The sequence below is a fragment of the Triticum aestivum genome, chromosome 6B, assembly GCF_018294505.1.
Source record: "Triticum aestivum cultivar Chinese Spring chromosome 6B, IWGSC CS RefSeq v2.1, whole genome shotgun sequence".
Classification (NCBI taxonomy): domain Eukaryota; kingdom Viridiplantae; phylum Streptophyta; class Magnoliopsida; order Poales; family Poaceae; genus Triticum; species Triticum aestivum.
This window is the reverse complement of record NC_057810.1, coordinates 296,821,330-296,840,011: the sequence shown is the minus strand read 5'-3', so window position 1 is coordinate 296,840,011 and position 18,682 is coordinate 296,821,330. Positions and strand designations below refer to the sequence as shown.

At 43.4% G+C, this 18,682-nt stretch overlaps 1 protein-coding gene across 1 annotated transcript; it reads right to left on the bottom strand.

Annotated features, from left to right (window-relative positions):
* Positions 1–5,825: 5,825 nt before the first annotated feature.
* On the bottom strand, positions 5,826–17,505 carry LOC123139176 (elongation factor 1-gamma 2-like). Its single transcript, XM_044558988.1, has 9 exons — positions 17,360–17,505; positions 9,162–9,192; positions 8,668–8,754; positions 7,342–7,491; positions 7,212–7,272; positions 7,064–7,116; positions 6,884–6,985; positions 6,281–6,797; positions 5,826–6,205 (listed from the first exon to the last, which is right to left on the bottom strand). The coding sequence occupies exons 1-9, from the start codon at positions 17,503–17,505 to the stop codon at positions 5,826–5,828; spliced, it is 1,527 nt and encodes a 508-aa protein (XP_044414923.1).
* Positions 17,506–18,682: the final 1,177 nt, after the last annotated feature.

Here is an 18,682-nt window from a genome sequence, read left to right as displayed (position 1 = left end):
GGCGCCCCTGCCGAGCCCGCTCCTCCCTCCGTCCGCCCCTGTTCCGTGCGCCGTCGCAATCCCCGTCCTTCGCCCGGTTGGCGCCCGGCGAGCCCCGCCGTGGTCACCAACCCCCCTGCTCCGGCGATCTGCCGGCTCCGCCCGCCCCTGTGGTGCGCCCGAAAGAGCGGGTGCTGGGCACCGTTGCGCCCGCGCCCGTTCGGGCGACAACCGCGCGGCCATGCGCCCGAAAACCGCAAGGCCCCCTGGGGCCAATGACATGGGGGCCCCACGCCCAGAACGGTTTTATAAAAAAATAATAACAATAAAAATAAAATAAATAAATAAATAATAAATAAAAAAATAAATAAAAACAATAAATATAATTAATAAAATTAAAATGATTTAATAAAATTATTAATTAATTAATTAATTAATTAAGTTAATTAATTCGGTTTAATTAAATTAATTAACTAGTACAGTTTAATTAAACTGTAATTAGATTAACCTAAACCCTAATTAACTTAAATATAGAATGACAGGTGGGTCCCACTGGACCCACATGTCAGGGTTGACTCAGTCAACCCCTGTTGACTGCTGACGTCAGCATGGCATCATGCTGACGTCATAAATACTTTTTTTCGAATTAATTAAATAAATAATTAAATTCCAAAATTGTTAAAATCTTTTAAAAATCATATCTTTTAATCCGTAACTCGGATTAAAATATTTTCAACATGAAAGTTGCTCAGAACGACGAGACGATTCCGGATACGCAGTCCGTTCGTCCGCCACACACCCCTAACCTATCGGACTCGCAACTTTTCCCCTCCGGTTCATCAGTCCGAAAACGCGAAACACCGGGAATACTTTCCTGGATGTTTCCCCCTTTCGTCGGTATCACCTACTACCGCGATTGGGCACACCTAGCATCGTTACTTGTCATGTCATGCATCGATATGCATTTGTTTGCATGGTATTCATTGTTTCTTCCCCCTCTTCTCTCCGGTAGACTACGAGACCGACGCTGCTGCTGCACAGTTCGACTACGGAGTTGACGACCCCTCTCTCTTGCCAGAGCAACCAGGCAAGCCCCCCCCTTGATCACCAGATATCGCCTATTCTACTCTATACTGCTTGCATTAGAGTAGTGTAGCATGTTACTGCTTTCCGTTGATCCTATTCTGATGCATAGCCTGACATTGTTGCTACACCTGTTGATACCTTACCTGCAATCCTAAATGCTTAGTATAGGATGCTAGTTTATCATTATTGGCCCTACATTCTTGTCAGTCTGCCTTGCTATACTATTGGGTCGTGATCACCTGGGAGGTGATCACGGGTATATACTATACATACATACATACTATACAGATGGTGACTAAAGTCGGGTCAGCTCGAAGAGTACCCGCGAGTGATTCACGGATTGGGGGCTGAAAGGACCTTTGTCCCGACGGCCCTCTGTGTGGATCTTTGTGGCGGAGCGACAGGGCAGGTTGAGACCGCCTAGGAGAGAGGTGGGCCTGGCCCTGTTCGGCGTTCGCGGACACTTAACATGCTTAACGAGATCTTGGTATTTGATCTGAGTCTGGCTACGAGCCTATACGCACTAACCATCTACGTGGGAGTAGTTATGGGTATCCCGACGTCGTGGTATCAGCCGAAGCACTTCAGACGTCAGCGACGGAGCGGCGCGCGCCGAATTGGACTGGAACGCCACTAGGCTAGGTCTGCTTTCGGCCGCCCACGCAACGTGCAGGTGTGCTCAGGGCGATGGGCCCAGACCCCTGCGCGCTTAGGTTTAGACCGGCGTGCTGGCCTCTCTGTTTTGCCTAGGTGGGGCTGCGACGTGTTGATCTTCCGAGGCCGGGCATGACCCAGGAAAGTGTGTCCGGCCAAATGGGATCAAGCGTGTTGGGTTATGTGGTGCACCCCTGCAGGGAAGTTAATCTATTCGAATAGCCGTGATCTTCGGTAACAGGACGACTTGGAGTTGTACCTTGACCTTATGACAACTAGAACCGGATACTTAATAAAACACACCCGTCCAAGTGCCAGATACAACCGGTGGTCGCTCTACCTCAGGGATATGAGGAGGGGATCGCCGGGTAGGATTATGCTATGTGATGCTTTTGGAGATGCTACTTGGAGGACTTCAATCTACTCTCTTCTACTTGATGCAAGACGGTGGCTGCGAGAAGCGTAGTCTTCGACAGGATTAGTTATCCCCCTCTTATTCTGGCATTCTGCAGTTCAGTCCACTGATATGGCCTCCTTACACATATAACCATGCATATGTAGTGTAGTTCCTTGCTTGCGAGTACTTTGGATGAGTACTCACGGTTGCTTTCTCCCCCCTTTTTTCCCCTTTCCTTTCTTTCTGGTTGTCGCAACCAGATGCTGGAGTCCAGGAGCCAGACGCCACCGTCGACGACGACCCCTACTACACCGGAGGTGCCTACTACTACGTGCTGCCCGCTGATGACGACCAGGAGTAGTTTAGGAGGATCCCAGGCAGGAGGCATGCGCCTCTTTCGATCTGTATCCCAGTTTGTGCTAGCCTTCTTAAGGCATACTTGTTTAACTTATGTCTGTACTCAGATATTGTTGCTTCCGCTGACTCGTCTATGATCGAGCACTTGTATTCGAGCCCTCGAGGCCCCTGGCTTGTATTATGATGCTTGTATGACTTATTTTATTTGTAGAGTTGTGTTGTGATATCTTCCCGTGAGTCCCTGATCTTGATCGTACACATTTGCGTGCATGATTAGTGTACGATTGAATCGGGGGCGTCACAAGTTGGTATCAGAGCCGACTGCCTGTAGGAATCCCCCTTCCAACTCCTTGGCCGAAGTCGAGACTAGTCATTACAAAACTTTTACTAACTTGGCTGTGTGCCTTACGGGCCCACATCGCCATTGGGTGGTAGTAGGATCTTTTATTCCTCGACCTATGCTCTGGGACTCTGACATCTCTTCTATTCGGGTTAAACGATTTTTACTAAAATCTGACTTTAGGTTCTCGAAAATACTTTCTCCCAGAGAGCCCCTTCAGTCCAGGTGATCGCCGGCTACACCAGAAGATTTCGAAGTTACTCGCCGAAACTCTTTTGAGACTTTGTGCCCGTTGCCTTTGCAATTCCCTACCATCGACCATCCTCCACAACGTCAACAAGCTTGAACGAGCCTTCCTATGGTCCGGCTCAGAAAAGACATCGGGGGCCAAATGCAAAGTGAACTGGGAGACAGTTTGTCGGCCTCTTTCGTACGGAGGGCTTGGGGTCCTGAACACCTCCAAGTTTACGAGGGCTCTCCGGTTACGATGGCCGTGGTACGAATGGAAAGAGCCCAACAAGATGTGGGTGGGGATGGAAAACCCATGTGATGCGGAGGACCTCAATTTTTTCTATGCCTCAACCACCATCACCGTTGGTAACGGACCTCATTACAAAAATTTTTCTATGCAGTCTTGTATATCATGTATGCATATGTTACTTGGCATCTCAATCTCTATGAATGCATATTAATACTTTCAGTTATCTCTTTGATAAAATGCACCCTCTTTTATCGCATTTTGAAAATGGAGATTCATATTACCATGCCTTCTTATGTGTAATGATGTATTGATGTGATGAAAATAGTCAATACTCATTATTTTTCCAATCAGGGGCGACAATTCTTTTTATGGATAAAAGTAAACAGTCAGAATTGTCATGTTTTCCTGGGCGTCGCAGATAACTTTGTTTAATATCAATTTTAAATCTGGATGTCCTGCACTTCGTTATTTTCTTAGATTAAAAGCAATTCTTCAAGCCATGAGAACAAAAAGCAAAGCAGGAACTACATATAGCTCGACTCCAGATACACCTGAATAAAAAGTGGAACTACTTTGCGGATGATACTCTATGCACGATTTGGATTCCCTAACTCAAAGCTTGCCGGCTGCGCGGGCGTCTTTTCCTTTGCGATACTTGGGTCTCCCCCTCTCCGTGTGGAAGCTGAAATTAGTGGACTTCCAATTCCTCGTGGATAAAGTGGCAAGCAAGTTGCCAACGTATGATGGCCGAAACATCACCACCATCGGGCGAACGACCCTAGTCAAGTCCGTGATCACTTCCCAAGTGGTCTACCCCGCCACCCCTTTGGTCATACCGCCAACCATCCTCCACAACGTCAACAAGCTTGAACGAGCCTTCCTATGGTCCGGCTCAGAAAAGACATCGGGGGCCAAATGCAAAGTGAACTGGGAGACAGTTTGTCGGCCTCTTTCGTACGGAGGGCTTGGGGTCCTGAACACCTCCAAGTTTACGAGGGCTCTCCGGTTACGATGGCCGTGGTACGAATGGAAAGAGCCCAACAAGATGTGGGTGGGGATGGAAAACCCATGTGATGCGGAGGACCTCAATTTTTTCTATGCCTCAACCACCATCACCGTTGGTAACGGAGCGAGGACACCCTTTTGGGACTCTCCTTGGCTTCTTGGGCGTTCGCCAAAAGACATTGCCCCTCTCATCTTCAAAGCCTCCAAGAGAAAAAGTTGGAAGGTCAGGGAGGCCCTCAAGCACAACGCGTGGATCCTCAAGATCAAAACCCCCACCAACGTAACCGCCGAGCACATCACACAGTTCTTCACTCTTTGGATGCTTCTTAATGAGGTCCATCTTGACGAGCTCACCGATGATGAAATCATTTGGAAGCATACGAGCAATGGAAGTACTCCGCGACTTCCACATACAGAGCGCAATTTCTAGGGATGGTCTTGTCGCCCATGGACAGGATGGTTTGGAAGGTTTGGGCGTCTCCAAAAGTAAATTTTTTTGCTTGGCTAGCTCTTCAAGATAGAATCTGGACGGTGGATAGATTGGCAAAGCGAGGATGGCCAAATTGTGATGTTTGCCCTCTCTGCAAGAGAGTGCAAGAGTGTGAGCCCCATCTCTTCTACAAGTGCCGCTACACCCGGCGCCTTTGGTCTCTGGTCATTGGGAAATTCCCCATGCTCGGGCTCGACACTTCCGCTTGGCCCTTGTTTGAAACCGTTCAACACTGGTGGGCAAGCACTTGCGTCGAAGGAATGCCAGATCGTCAAGCCAAGGCCTCCATCACCATGCTAGTCTCATGGACAATTTGGAACAAGCGGAACGCAAGAGTTTTTAAGCATAAGAGTGCCCCACCGCCAATCTTGCTTTCGTCCATCTCTACCGAGGCAAACCTTTGGGTCATCGCCGGAGCTAAGAAATTAGGGTCTTTTATCGCACGCGAGTAATCCGCATGTGGTGTATTTCGGTGGCGTGTAACAAACTCTATTCTCTCTTATTTAATGAATGAGGCAAAGCTTTTGCCTCCGTTTCAAAAAAATTTTTTTGGTCGGCGCTTGATCCGGCGGCTGTGCATCACTTGCCTATGCAGCTATATTCATGCATGGTTGGATCCGTTGCATCTGCATGGTTGGATCCGTCGCATCGTCCAACAATCATCTAAACAATGTCGTCCCTATAGCAGCGCTCAATAAAAAGCAAAGCATGGCCCAGAAACCACATAGCAGCTCCACGCATTCACCACCAGAGCAAACACCAAACCAAATCCCATATCCACTCCCTCAAAAAAGAATCACATATCCACAGCAGCGTTATCAATTATCATAGACTAGACAGACACAAACTTCTCCAGTTTCTTGTAACTAAAATCTGACCAGAACTCTCTTAATAGCGCAAAAAAAAAATAACTAGTACAACCAGATAGTATGAACTACTATTATATTGCAATCTCCTATTATCCATAACTTTTAACTAACAGTGACCAAAGCCTAAACAGCTCATCTCCTCAGTCCCACAGCGCAAAGAGAATAGATCACTTGAAGCATTTCGCGTCCAGCAGCGCCTCGCCCTCAAACGGCTCGAGGTCCTCGATCATGGCGCTGACGCGCTCCTTCTGCGCCGCATCAGAGAGATCAACCTTTGCCCAGTCATAGAGGGCCATGTCGTACACCTCGTCCATGACAAACTGGGGGATCTCAGGGCCACGGAAGAGCCAAAGCCCCTTGACCTTGAAAGGTGGCTGGGAGCCTATCACAAGCATCTTGCCAAAGGCGTACTTGCGGCACAAGTCCATCCGCTGCAGGAACCCACCCACCTTGTTCATGGTCACGAAGGACACGGTGTTCTCCTCGTTGTACTTGAAGTCGCAGAACCACAGGGAGTAGCCCTCCGGGTCATACATGTCCCAGAAGCCTGCAACACAGAGAGAAGATGAGTAGCTTGACGTGGTTGCAACTTTTTTTTTCCGGATTTTACAATGGAGCTGACCTTTTATGGCAACCTCCCGGAAGTTGGTCTTGGTGTTGGAGTACAGCTTCTTCCATTCATCAAGGATCATTTTGCTTGGAGGAAGCAAATCAAGAGCATTCTTTGGCTTTGGTTTTGGTGCCTCCTCTTCCTCCTCTGCTTTCTCAACTGGCTCTGGCTTCTGGGCCTCCTTCTTGGCTTCCTTCTTCTTTGCTTCCTTCTTGGCATCCTTGGGCTTTTGCTCCTTTGGTGCCGCAGCCTTCTTTTGAACTGGTGGGACGGACTCTGCCTGCTTCACATCCCCCATGACCTTCTTCATGTTTGGCTGGTTAACCATGGTCCAGAAGTACCTTTCCACGTGAGGGAACACGGATGTGAAACTCTTGGTCATGATCCGAGTGAAGCCATGGTAAAGGTTGCATGCCATCACAATATCAGCAAGAGTCACGGAATGCCCAACAAGATACGTGTTTGATGCAAGGTGTGTGTCAAGGGCACCCAACGCTCTCTTCAAGGCAGTAATAAATGTGTCCTCTATCTGTTGGGCCACAAGAAGATTAGACCCACATTTTTCAATGTAAAGAACATACTGTATGTACATGATCACCTCATAGCCGCACTTACCACAGCAACATATGGGTAGAATCCTAGACGTGGGTACAGCCATTTTCCAATGTTAGCATCAACCTCCGTGGCAGAAAAGTCAATCCATTGCTCAATGTGCGCCTGAGCCGAACAAAAAATCTTTTAAGAAGATGCGCAATTGACAAGTAATGTCTGGAATGAATATCAAACAACACTCACGTATTCCATCAGTGAAGATCCGTAAAGTGGGTTGTCAGCCTTCATGCGAGCAACTTTAGGAAGATGAGAGAGAGAGAGAGAGTTAAGTACTAAATCAAAATAAATGTCCATGAAAGATTAAAGAAGCATCATTTGGTTGCTATTTTACCATATCGTGCGATGGCATTGCTCTCAAAAACAGGACCGTCAGGAGTCTCAAGAAGAGGAACCTGCAAAAGAAGTACCCACTATTAGGTTTGTTTTATTGCATAAATCTTGAGAAGAAGTTTATTGCATACCTTTTCGATAAGATTCATCTTGAGAAAGTCTGGAGTATGGTTGTAGACACCCATCTGAAAGTCCTTCACCAGCTCAACATTGACGCCGCTGTATTCAGCGGCAATGAGTGCCTTAAACGCATTCTTGTTTCCACTGCCAGCATGCAACACCTGCGCAAATACAAAAACACGAAAAATGAGAATATAAGAACCATGACAAAGAGTGCTAATGATACTGTGATTACCCCCCCGGCCAAAAATAAATAAAATGATACTATGATTGCATGAGAATACGAGAACTATGACAAAGGGATGCAATGATACCAACAAAAAAAGGGTTAATGAATCAATCAACCAAAATAAACAGAATAGTTCAGGCAAACTAACGAGATCACCGAATTAACTATGTTTGGGCAAGCCAACCCCCAATTGACCCCTTCTTGAAGGGAACAGAAGGATGACAAGGAATGCATCGCTAGCCAATGCAGCAGGAGCAGACAGACTCCTCGGTTCATCGCGAGTATGGTAACCCCAACGAACAATCTAGTGCCGAGCCCGAGTCCCGAGATCATGTCAATTATGACGGTAAACCAGCACGATCGCCAGATCAAGTTCAAACCACGCAGTAAACCACTCAATTAACTAGGCGCCCGAGCAAATCGAATCCAACGGCGCAAGAAAAAACTAAACTAAGACCATGGAACGAACAGAGTGGAATGAAGAAACACAGACCAGCTCCATGTTGACACGGCCCGCCGCTAGCCCCGCTCGATCTCAGATCTGCACGGGAGCAATCGAGGAGAGAAACGAGCAGTGAGATCGACGAACGATTATACGCCACAAAGCATTCAAGTATTTTCTTGAAGAAGAAACAGAGGATCCTTACGGTTGGCGCCCGCTGAGATCGCGGGAGCAGCACAGGAGTAGAGACCAGGCAAAAGGTCCTAGTGATGAAGGAGGCGGCAGCGGGAGGCGAGGTGGGCTTCGTGGCCCGTCTGAACGCTACTTGTATGAACCGAAGCCGTGGCGGCCACGCCTGCTCCCCAGTTTGCTGCCACGAGGACGATCGTTTGTTTCGTGGCTCTTACGTTGGGCTCGCCGGGACACAAGACTAAGCGTTACGATAGGGCTTGCACTTGAGAATGGGTTTTCGGCAATGAAACTGAGGCTGGTTCTTTGTTTTTCTTTTCTTTTTGCGAGCGGTTCTTTATTTTTCTTGAACCGGTCTAAGATTTCTTCTTGGCCTGGTTCTTTTAACACAGTAGAAACGCAGACGCTCATACATACGCACATACACTCATCCCTATTTCTATGACGCACACACGCATATCCTACCCCTATGAGCACCTTCGAGAAGCTGAGCTGACACATCATCTTGAGATTGATGAAGTCGCCACAGACGCTTTCGTCGTCGACGGGAACGTCTTTCTTCCACTGAACGCACATTGCCAGAAGGCCTGAAATAAATATAGGAAAATGCGAGCACCGGCGTCAAGTCTAGAACTTAAACCCTGATGGACTGGGGATACCATTGTCCTCCTAATAACCATCCACCCCCAAGTTGGTTCACCTTTTTTCCTTGGCTAACACGTTTAGGATGTTTTTATTTTTAAGAACAAAGTGCAAGGAGCGTTCGACTTTAAATTAATACAACCCAAGCACAGACGTCATCCAAAAACAATACAGATCCAACATAGCATCACTAGGGTTTGGAACATGAAACTAAAACTTGGGCATCAACGTAGGCTCAAGAAAGACCCAAAAGGCTGCCACTACCTTAAGGGGTGGAAGCCGGAAGGAGACATTTTGCATCTTGCTGATCACCAATCACATGTCCTCACCGTCCCTTCACTTCCCGAGCGGCATCCACTGCTGCAGAACAAATTACATTTGAATAGACAATCGGCAAGGTGAGACGGGGAAACAACCTTGATTGTAAGTTTGTTGCGAATTTGCCACATGGCTTGTAAAAGTGCTCCGACACAATGACACATAACACGCTTAGGTGCACTACATAACGAATTCAGCAGAGAGAAAATCAGCATCCGAGGGAGGCACTCCACGCAAAGCGCGGTAACGAATATTTTAAAAAGACCTCTTAGCATCTTTCCACACCACACAAAGAGCCCGTTACACTTACCTGGGGAAACATCAGATGATACCGTGACTTAGGTGATACCATGATATAGGCTCTTGGAAGCCGTTGGATCTCAGAACCGACGGCTCCCGAGAGCTCTTGAACATTTTGCAAAAAGTCATCCAAATGTCTAAAAATTGCGCGCAAGTACTAGAGCTTCTCAAATGTCGTCGGATCTTAGGTCGACCAAGAAGCTTAGGTGATACCATGACACATGCTCTTGGGAGCCGTTGGATCTCAGATCCGACTGCTCCCGAGAGCTCTGAAATATTTTGCAAAAATGTCATCCAAATGTCTCAAAATTGCGCACAAGCACTGAAACTTCTCAAATACCGTGTTGGATCTTAGATCCAACGGCATAGAAACTCATATCACCTAAGCCTTGGTATCACCTCAAACTTTCCCACACTTAGCTACGTCGGTGGATTTCGTGAGGCGGTTCCTAAGAAATTGCCAAAGATTTTTTTTTTCAATTTGAGAGGAAGGCTCGCGTCCTACCACCAGTGGACAAATGTTTCTTACCAATAATGGTAGTTACCACCACTTACGTTTTGCATGTTGTAGGTAATATCTGTCAAAACTGAAAGTATGTACGTGTAGTATGTAGTATATAACAATGTTTAGGTAGTATATATACTACTTTCCATGTAGTATGTATCATATTTTGAGTATACTCTTTTTTGTGTACAAATATGTACGTATTTCACAAATATAATAAAAATCATGGGCTCATGTGCAATTTTTTCATGTAACTCATTTTGAATTATCTTATATATAGTACATGAACATACTCAAAATGATAAATTAGTATATATACTACCACATGGTAGTATATGAGACATGTGGGGTAACTACCTCGGGTGGTATATTTGACCGAGAATTGGTTAGAGGCCATTAGGTACCACGACACCGCGTCTAGTTCGCTTGTCTGATGAATGCCTCTAAGCCGCTCGGAAAGAGATTGCCAACAAACTGTCTCACCAGAGGAAAACTTACGGAGGAAGGCCATCACCGAAGTGGAGGAGTGCGGCGCATCAGCCGTCAAGATATCCAGCTCCACCACTATGGAGTACATATCTCGGTGGTTGTTCCCTCTCAGTGATCCTTCCCTATGGCTATCACCCCACACTTATGGAAGTTCAGCTCATTGTCTCGGCAATTATGGTGATAAAGTTTTGTCCAACATATATTCGCGAATAAAAAAATATTTAATTTTTTAGAACGAAGGCTCAAGCATAGTCCGGCTTTGAATTAACAAAGCCATCAACCGACTGAAATAACATCGAACAACTTACCAAAAAAGGAAAGGAAACCGCTAATACATATACGATATATCAAGAGAGCAATTTTGTTCCCCTCCCACGAAAGGCAAAGAGGAGGTGACAATCCCTATCATTCACTATTGCCCGGCTAGTGAGTTCCTCTTCCCTCCGACTACCACTTCGGTGGCATATGGGTGGAGGGAAATCCAGGGCTTCATGCTTGGCTAGTAATAGACATGCTAGGTTGGTTTTCAAGACAACAATTCATTGATGGAGTTGGCGCCACTATGTAGAATAAATTTATCCCCACTGCAATGCCAATGTAGGGATCGTTTCTGAGGCGACATAGAGTGCATGGAGATCATTTTGTACATGTGTCTACTAGTGCTTGTTGCTTCTGATGGCGACAACAATGTACAGTGGTTGACTTCCCTAGCGTTAAGTTGGAGGTTGCACGCAGATCAGCACGGTCGTCTTTGTCAATTCAATCTACCAATAGACGACACACACTGGGCCAAAAGAGCATGGAGATTGGTCAATGAACACACCACAATGATGTGTGATCTGTCTTCGACGATAGTGCTTGCTTCGCTCCGTAAGCATGAACATGATGGTATTTCGACGAATCTTTGATGTGTGACATTTGTCTTCCTTTTCTCTGGCAACCACTTCTTGGCGATGGGTGGCAACCACCGAAATAATTTCATGGGATTTTTCTGTGATGCATAGTCGTCGCCACCACAATTCTCTTCCCGGAGGGCAGATCTAGTCTCCGAGAGGGGGATTCTTCACCATCATCATCATCATCATCCTCTCCTCTATCACCACCATCATGATCTCTGAGAGGTTGGTTTTGTTTTGATTTCTGTTATGTTTTTTGTTTTGATTTTTTGTTTTCATTCTGGTTCCTCTATTTTTTCCTTGTCTTCCTCACTTTTTATTTCTTCTTCCCTTTTCAGTTACTTTTCTTATTAAACGGTGAACGTGTTTTTAGACACGACGAACATTTTTAATAAACGCCGAATATTTCTTTAAACACGATGAATATTTCTTAATACATGATGAATATTTTTTAATACACTACACGCTGAACACGTTTCCAATACGGTGAACCATTTGTAATGTGTGGTGACATTTTTCAAGTATGTGATGAACATTTTACAAACACGTGCTAAACTTTTTAAATATGCAGTGATCTTTTTTTGTTTATTATTATCATATTAATATTTCAACACTGTTTTAGTATTTATAATAATAATAATAATAATAATAATAATAATAACAATAACAATAATTTAACAAACATACTTTTAGATTTTTACCGATAAAAAAATATATATTCTAGAAAAAAAGGAAAAACGTAAATGTGGTGCTCCACTTCCAGCCCACATATTCTTGTGTGGGTGTTTCCCCATCAATTTGGGTTCTCAGGAAGCTAGGAACCATACCTTGCATTAAGTAAGATGGAAGGATTGCTCGCCTTAAGAGTCCACAACAATAGTCCATGTTGGGTCTGCAGGATGGTGTGTATCGAAGCTAGCCATTGCGTAAGCGCCAGGTTCGTGTTGAATACTAGGGTGCATACTACTTATAAAGAAAAACATCAGTTTTCTATTGTTTTTTGCAGTTTTTTTGTTTTTTGTTTTTCTTTGTTTTCATTGTTTTTTCATTTCTTTCTCAATTTTTACTGGTTTATTTTTCATTTCTTTCTTTTTGTTCAGTTCTCTTTATTACTTCTCCCAGTTCTCACTGTTTTTTTCTTTTTTCTTTGTTTTACTTCAGTTATGTTTGTCACTTTCTCGTTTTCATCTATTTTCTTGTTTGCTCTCTCTCAGGTTTCACTGGTTTTCTATACACATTTTTGGTATATATTGAATACATTATTTTAATATACGCTTAGCAATTTTTCAATTCTTGATTAACATTTTGGAAATACCTGGTTAACATTTTTTAATACATGCTCAACATTTTTCTGTACACATTTACCATTTTTTTCAATAGCTTGATTAACATTTTTTGAATACAAGTTTAAGATTTTCTAAATGCATGATTAACATTTTTCTATACACATTTAAAAAAATCAAGTACAAGTTCAACATTTTTAATATATGATCAACATTTGTTCTATACACATTAACTTTTTTCCAATACAAATTTAACATTTTTTAATACATGGTCAACAATTTCTCTATACAAATTTAACCTTTTTCAAATACTTGTTCAACACTTTTTAAAATAGTTGATTTACATTTTTATATACATGATATTTGTTTCATCATTTCTCTAATACATGGTCAACATTTTTCTATACACATTTAAGTTTTGTGTAATGCTTGATTAATATTTTTTTTCAAATAGTTGTTCAACCTTTTCTTTTCAAATTCTTGATTGCATTTTTTAAATACATGACCATTTTTTTCATACACATTGTATTTTATTGTATACATTTTTCGTATATGTGACAATCATTTTCTCTGTACACATTTAACATTTTTGAAATGCTTGGTCAACATTTCGAAAATGTTTTGTGTAGAGTATTTTTGCAATATATACATCTAAATATTTATATTATAAAGTAAAATAAAAAATAAAAGCAGAAAACGAAAAAAGAAACATGAACAAAAAAGAAAAAAACGAGCTGTGTCCTTGTGTGCGCCTGGGCCGGCCCATCTGAAGCTCCCCATCAGGCGAGGGATCCCTAGGAAGCGAGACGCTAAATCCTATTCGGCGCTCTCTGTGCCCGCTACAGTATAATTAGCAAACGGGCGCATAGCCCCTTCTCCGCTGGGCCGACCATCCAGCTTTTTTCTCTGTTTTTTAACCCGTAAAAAATGAGTGCTAGTGTTGCGACTCAAACCAGGGATGTCCTGCTTAATTCTTAGCTGCAGTAACCACCCCGTCATCCCCAACTGGACTGCTAACTTTCATCTTTTTATGTATTTTCTTCGTTCTTTTTTCTTCTGTCATTTTTTTATTTTTATTCTTCCCGAGTTTGATTTTTTTTTCAAATTCGTGAATTTTTCCTTCAAAATTGCTTATCCTTTATCAAATTTGAGGATTTATTTTTCAAATTTGATGAACTTTTATCAAATTCAATGATTTTTTTTTCAAAACCGATGATCTTTTTCAAATTTGATATTTTTTTCCCAAATTCGCCAAATTTTTTTCCAAATTAGATGAACATTTTTTCAAATCTGATGAAATTTTTCAACACTGGTAAAATTATGCCAAAATTGATGAACTATTTTTCAATCAATGAACTTTTTTAAAAAGTGATGAACTTTTTATTCAAAATTGATGAAATTTTTCCAAATTTCATGAATTTTTTCCCAAAATTTGGTGAACTTTTTCAAAATTGATGAATCTATTATGAACTTTTTAGTGAATTTATAATTTTTTTGTGAACTTTATGTAGTCAACAGTCCAGTACCTGAGTAGTGATCCATGCTGGTGGTGAAAGGTCAACTAGCGTCATTTTTATACAAGTTAACCAGCGATCGTGTGCTATAAAAAAACTAACGGTCATGGGGATTGAGCGATGGAGGGAATCGAAGGAACCCTCATGTATATGGGCTGGCATAAGAGGGGCGTGGGTGGGCGCTGCAACCCTGTACGCACGCAGAGGGAGCCGACGAGGATGTCCCAAGCGCCTCAACACCGCTTAGATAGTTGGCGCTCGAATGCATGCCGTAGTGGGCCGCCCCAACATCGCTTGCTGCCACATGCTAAAAAACAATCAGCAACGAAAATTCCACGATACTTGGGACCCGAACAAAGGTGCCAATGTCGATGGAATTGGAGAGTCAACCACTGCACCAGGATTACATAGCTGCGTTCTATCCGAAAACAGAGCAATTAGACCATACTTCAGTCCCAGCACAAATTATTTGAAAAAAGAAACTAAAATTTGAACAAGAATTCAGGAATTTTAGAAAAGTCATCTATTTTGCTAAAAGCTCACGAATTTTCAAAGAAAATGGTCACAAAAAAAAGTTCATCAATTTAGAAAAAAAGCTTACGAATTTGAAAAATGTTCACCGGATTTTGAGAAAAATGGATTTAAAAAAGCTCATTGTTTTCGATAAAGAAAAGTTCATGAATTTGAAAAAAGTTCAGCAGATTAAAAAAATTCACAAAGTTGAAAACAATTCATCAATTTTGATAGGAAAAGTACATAAATTTTTTCTAAAGAGTTCACAGATTTAAAAAAGTTCATCAATTTTGATAAAAATTTCCCGGGTTTGAAACAAGTTCATCAATTTTGATAACAAAAACAGTTCATGGATTTGAAATAGGTTCATCAATTATGATAAAAGAAACTCCACGCATTTGAAAAAGTTCATCGATTTTGGGAAAAGGATCACAGATTGACAAATTCGAATAATGTTTGTGAATTCTAAAACAAAAAATCACTGGATTTTGGATAAAGCAAGTTCATCAATCCCGATAAAAAAAGTTCATGCATTTTGAAGCAAAGAAAGGAAAAAGGAAAAGGAAAAGAGAAAAGAGAAAAGAGAAAAGAAAATAAAAAAAGAAAAGAAGAAAGAAGAAAATAAGAAAAATGATGTAACTAAGCCCGTTAGTTGGGTTATCTAATGGGCTACAACAGATGGCACTGAAATATAGGTCACAAGATTGAATCATGTGTGCACCCATTTTTTGCAGTTCAAAAACCGAAAACAAAACATAAATGGGCCGGCCCGGCGCGGAGGGAGAGGGGGTGTGTGCGCCCGTTTGCGCCGATGCCTTTAATCGGCACAGCGGACGCCGAAAAGGGTTTGGCCCAAATGTGCGCCCCTATTTGGCAAGCGAGACATAAGGGCGCCCATTTTGGCCAAATCTTATTTGGCGCCCGCTGCGCCGATATTAAAGGCATCGACGCAAACGGGCGCACACACCCCCTCCTTGCCGGGCCGGCCCATTTTATGTTTTCTTTTCCGGTTTTTGAACTTGAAAAAAGAGGCACACAGGTGATTCCATCCCCGTGACCTATATTTAGCCCACTAGACAACCGAACTTACGTGCCTGGTTATATTATTTTCCTTATTTTTTTAATTTTCTTTTCTCTTTTCTCTTTTCTCTTTTCTTGTTTCTTTTTCCCTGTTACCCTTTTCCTTTCTTTTCTTCAAAATGCGTGAAGCTTTTTTTATCAGGATTGGTAAACTTATTCTTTCCACGATCTAGTGATTTTTTGTTTCAGAATTGATGAACATTTTTCGAATTTTTCAACTTTTTGTAAATCTGTAAACCTTTTCCTAAAACCGATGAACTTTTTCAAATGCATGAACATTTATTTTTATCAAATCCATGGACCTTTTTCAAATCCGTGAATTTCTTTTATCAAAATTGATGAACACTTTTCAAATTCGTGACCTTTTTTTATTCAAAATTGATGAACTTTTTTTTAAACCTGTGAGTTTTTTTTCAAACTTGTGAACTTTTTCCATCAAAATCGATGAACCGTTTTCAACTCTGTGATTTTTTATAATCTGATGAAGTTTTTTCAAATTCTTGAACTTTTTTTAATCAAAATAAATGAACTTTTCTGAAATATATGTTTTTTTTTTCTCAAAATCCGGTGAACATTTTCAAATTCTTGAATTTTTTCTAGATTGAAGATTTTTTTGATTTGATGTGAGCATTTTCTTTGAAAATCCATGAACTTTTAGCAAACTAGATGATTTTTTTAAATTCATGAATTCTTGTTCAAATTTTCGTTTCCTTTTTTTCAAATAATTTGTGTTGGGACTGAAGCATGGTCAAATTGCTCTGTTTTTGGAACACAACTATGTAATCCTGGTGCAGTGGTTGACTCTCCAAGTCCGTCGACATTGGCACCTTTGTTCTAGTCCTAGGTCTAGTGGAATTTTTGTTGCTTATTGTTTTTTAGCATCTTGCAGCGAGCGATGCTGGGCCGGCCGCCAACTAGTCTAAGCGGCGTCCTCGGCGCCGAAGAGGAGGTCTCCCCATTTGGATTGCGTTCTTGCAAGTTGTGCTGTTCAGGAGAGGCGGCACAAGCGCATATTTTTGGCTGGGCTATTTCATGGGCTTGGTTCATAACCTTGGCAGGCGAACCATGAAAAAGTAGAAAAGTATGAGACCATAGTGAAAGTTTATTGGGGTGTGCTGCCCGTCTGTCAGCTGATCTTTTTAAAAGTCGGTCGGGTAGCTAGCCGCTAGATTTGGCGTCATCAAGCGGTGACGGACATCCTAACTTTTATAATATAAGTTATGTAGCAGAACCTTTTTGTAACTGAGATCATGTTGCAAAAACGTTTGTAGTTTTTTTTCCAACAGAGTTTATGTTACAGAATATTTTCTACAACAGAGATCGTGTTGCGGAAACATCTGTAGAGTTTTTTCCCCACAAAGATGATATTGCGGATTTTTTTGCAACAAAGATCGTGTTGCAGAAACGTCTATAAATTTTTCGTGTAGATTTTATTTTTGCAATAGAGGTCATATTGTAGATTGTTTTTGCAGCTGAAAGCACGTTTCCCGCAAAAACAAAACAAAAAAAAAACTGAAAGCACGTTGCAGAAGACAAACGAAGAAAAATGAAAACGAATGGCATTCAGTCGTTAGCGATTATAATAAGAAGGAACGGTGATAGGCCCCACATGTGAAACGTGGTGTGCACCTCAAGCAGCCGACGAGGCGCTGTAAATCGGCCGGCTGACGAGAATCTTTTCCCAATTTATTTCGGTCGTTTTGTTTCCCGGTCGCGTCGGCGTCATTCTCTGCGGGGTTCAGTCCGATGGCGCGCACGCCGTGGCGGCGTTGCATCTGGTCCTCTCCACTGGCGTATGGAGTCGAGTCTCCGCCGCCGCAGACATATGGAGGTGAGCTGTGGACACCTCCGCTTTGCCCCTGCAAAACCTACGAGCGCTCTCGTGTCCCGAACGATGACTAAGGGAGCTCCAGCATCGTCCACCACGTGTTCGACGGAATGCCCACACAGATTTCTGAGGATCAGTAGATTCTTGAAAGATGCCACTGCGAATTTGGAGGTTTGTGCACGTATTATTTCCCGTGTTTGCTCGGCCATCGTTTCTCGAGTGGACGTGGCAATGGTAAAAACATCCGTTGCTACTGGTGATACAGATCCACCGGATTTTTGCACATGTGTACATTGTATGGCAGATTTTCACCAGTGATCACCCACTGGTAGAATCAAAGCGTCGTGGATTGCAGTGTTTTTCATATGTCACACCTGCATCGTCAGGAAGCGATGCGGTGGACGCGTGACGGTGGACCCCACAGCCAGTTGGCAGGAGAGACAAGTGGACCGTGGCTTTATAGCCAGCTGTAGCGAATGGGCAAGGGGGCGTTGTGTATAGTGTGATCTCTGAAACTCTCCCCAAACTGTATCTCCTCCCTTGGAAGAAATCCCCTCTCCCAAGTCTCGATCTCATCCCGATTCCCTTCTCTGATCCCCCTAGTACGTAGATGAGTTCGTGACAGTTGGTATTCAGAGCTCAGGTTTCGGCCCAGATTTTTGCTCTGCCGCCACTCTTCCCTCTCGACCGAGCCGTAAAATCCACCGCTGCGGGTGCGGTTTCGCTCCGGCGAGATCTGCGCGAAATCCCCAGCGGGGTTGGCTTGATTCAGAGCGTGTGCGACGGCGCCACCCAGCAAACCTTCGGCTCAAACCCGCCACATCATCACCGCCATGGCTGAATCCACGGGAGAGTTGAAGACGATGCTGCAGGCGCTGCTGCAGCGTTTCGACGAGACCACGCTTGCGGGCGACAAGCAGCACGAGGCCCAGATCGCGTTCAACACGCAAGTCTCGGCGGATCTGGCGCATATCCGCAAGCAGCTGGATCTCACCCAGGCAGACGTCGACGAGGTGCGGCAGCAGCGCGAATCACCTTCTTCACCTGCGGCCACTGCGCCTCACCGACCGAGGGATGCCGACCACCACGACGGCGACACGCAGGCCTCCGCGGTCACGGCGATG

What these genes read in the sequence shown, in the direction of transcription:
- LOC123139176 (XM_044558988.1), bottom strand. Translation starts at nt 17,505, where the DNA reads ATGCAACGCCGCCACGGCGTGCGCGCCATCGGACTGAACCCCGCAGAG. An exon ending in GATCTTCACTGATGGAATAC is followed by an intron (nt 6,986 to 7,063) that starts GTGAGTGTTGTT and finishes TGTTCGGCTCAG; the next exon opens with GCGCACATTGAGCAATGGAT. An exon ending in CCGGGAGGTTGCCATAAAAG is followed by an intron (nt 6,206 to 6,280) that starts GTCAGCTCCATT and finishes TCTGTGTTGCAG; the next exon opens with GCTTCTGGGACATGTATGAC.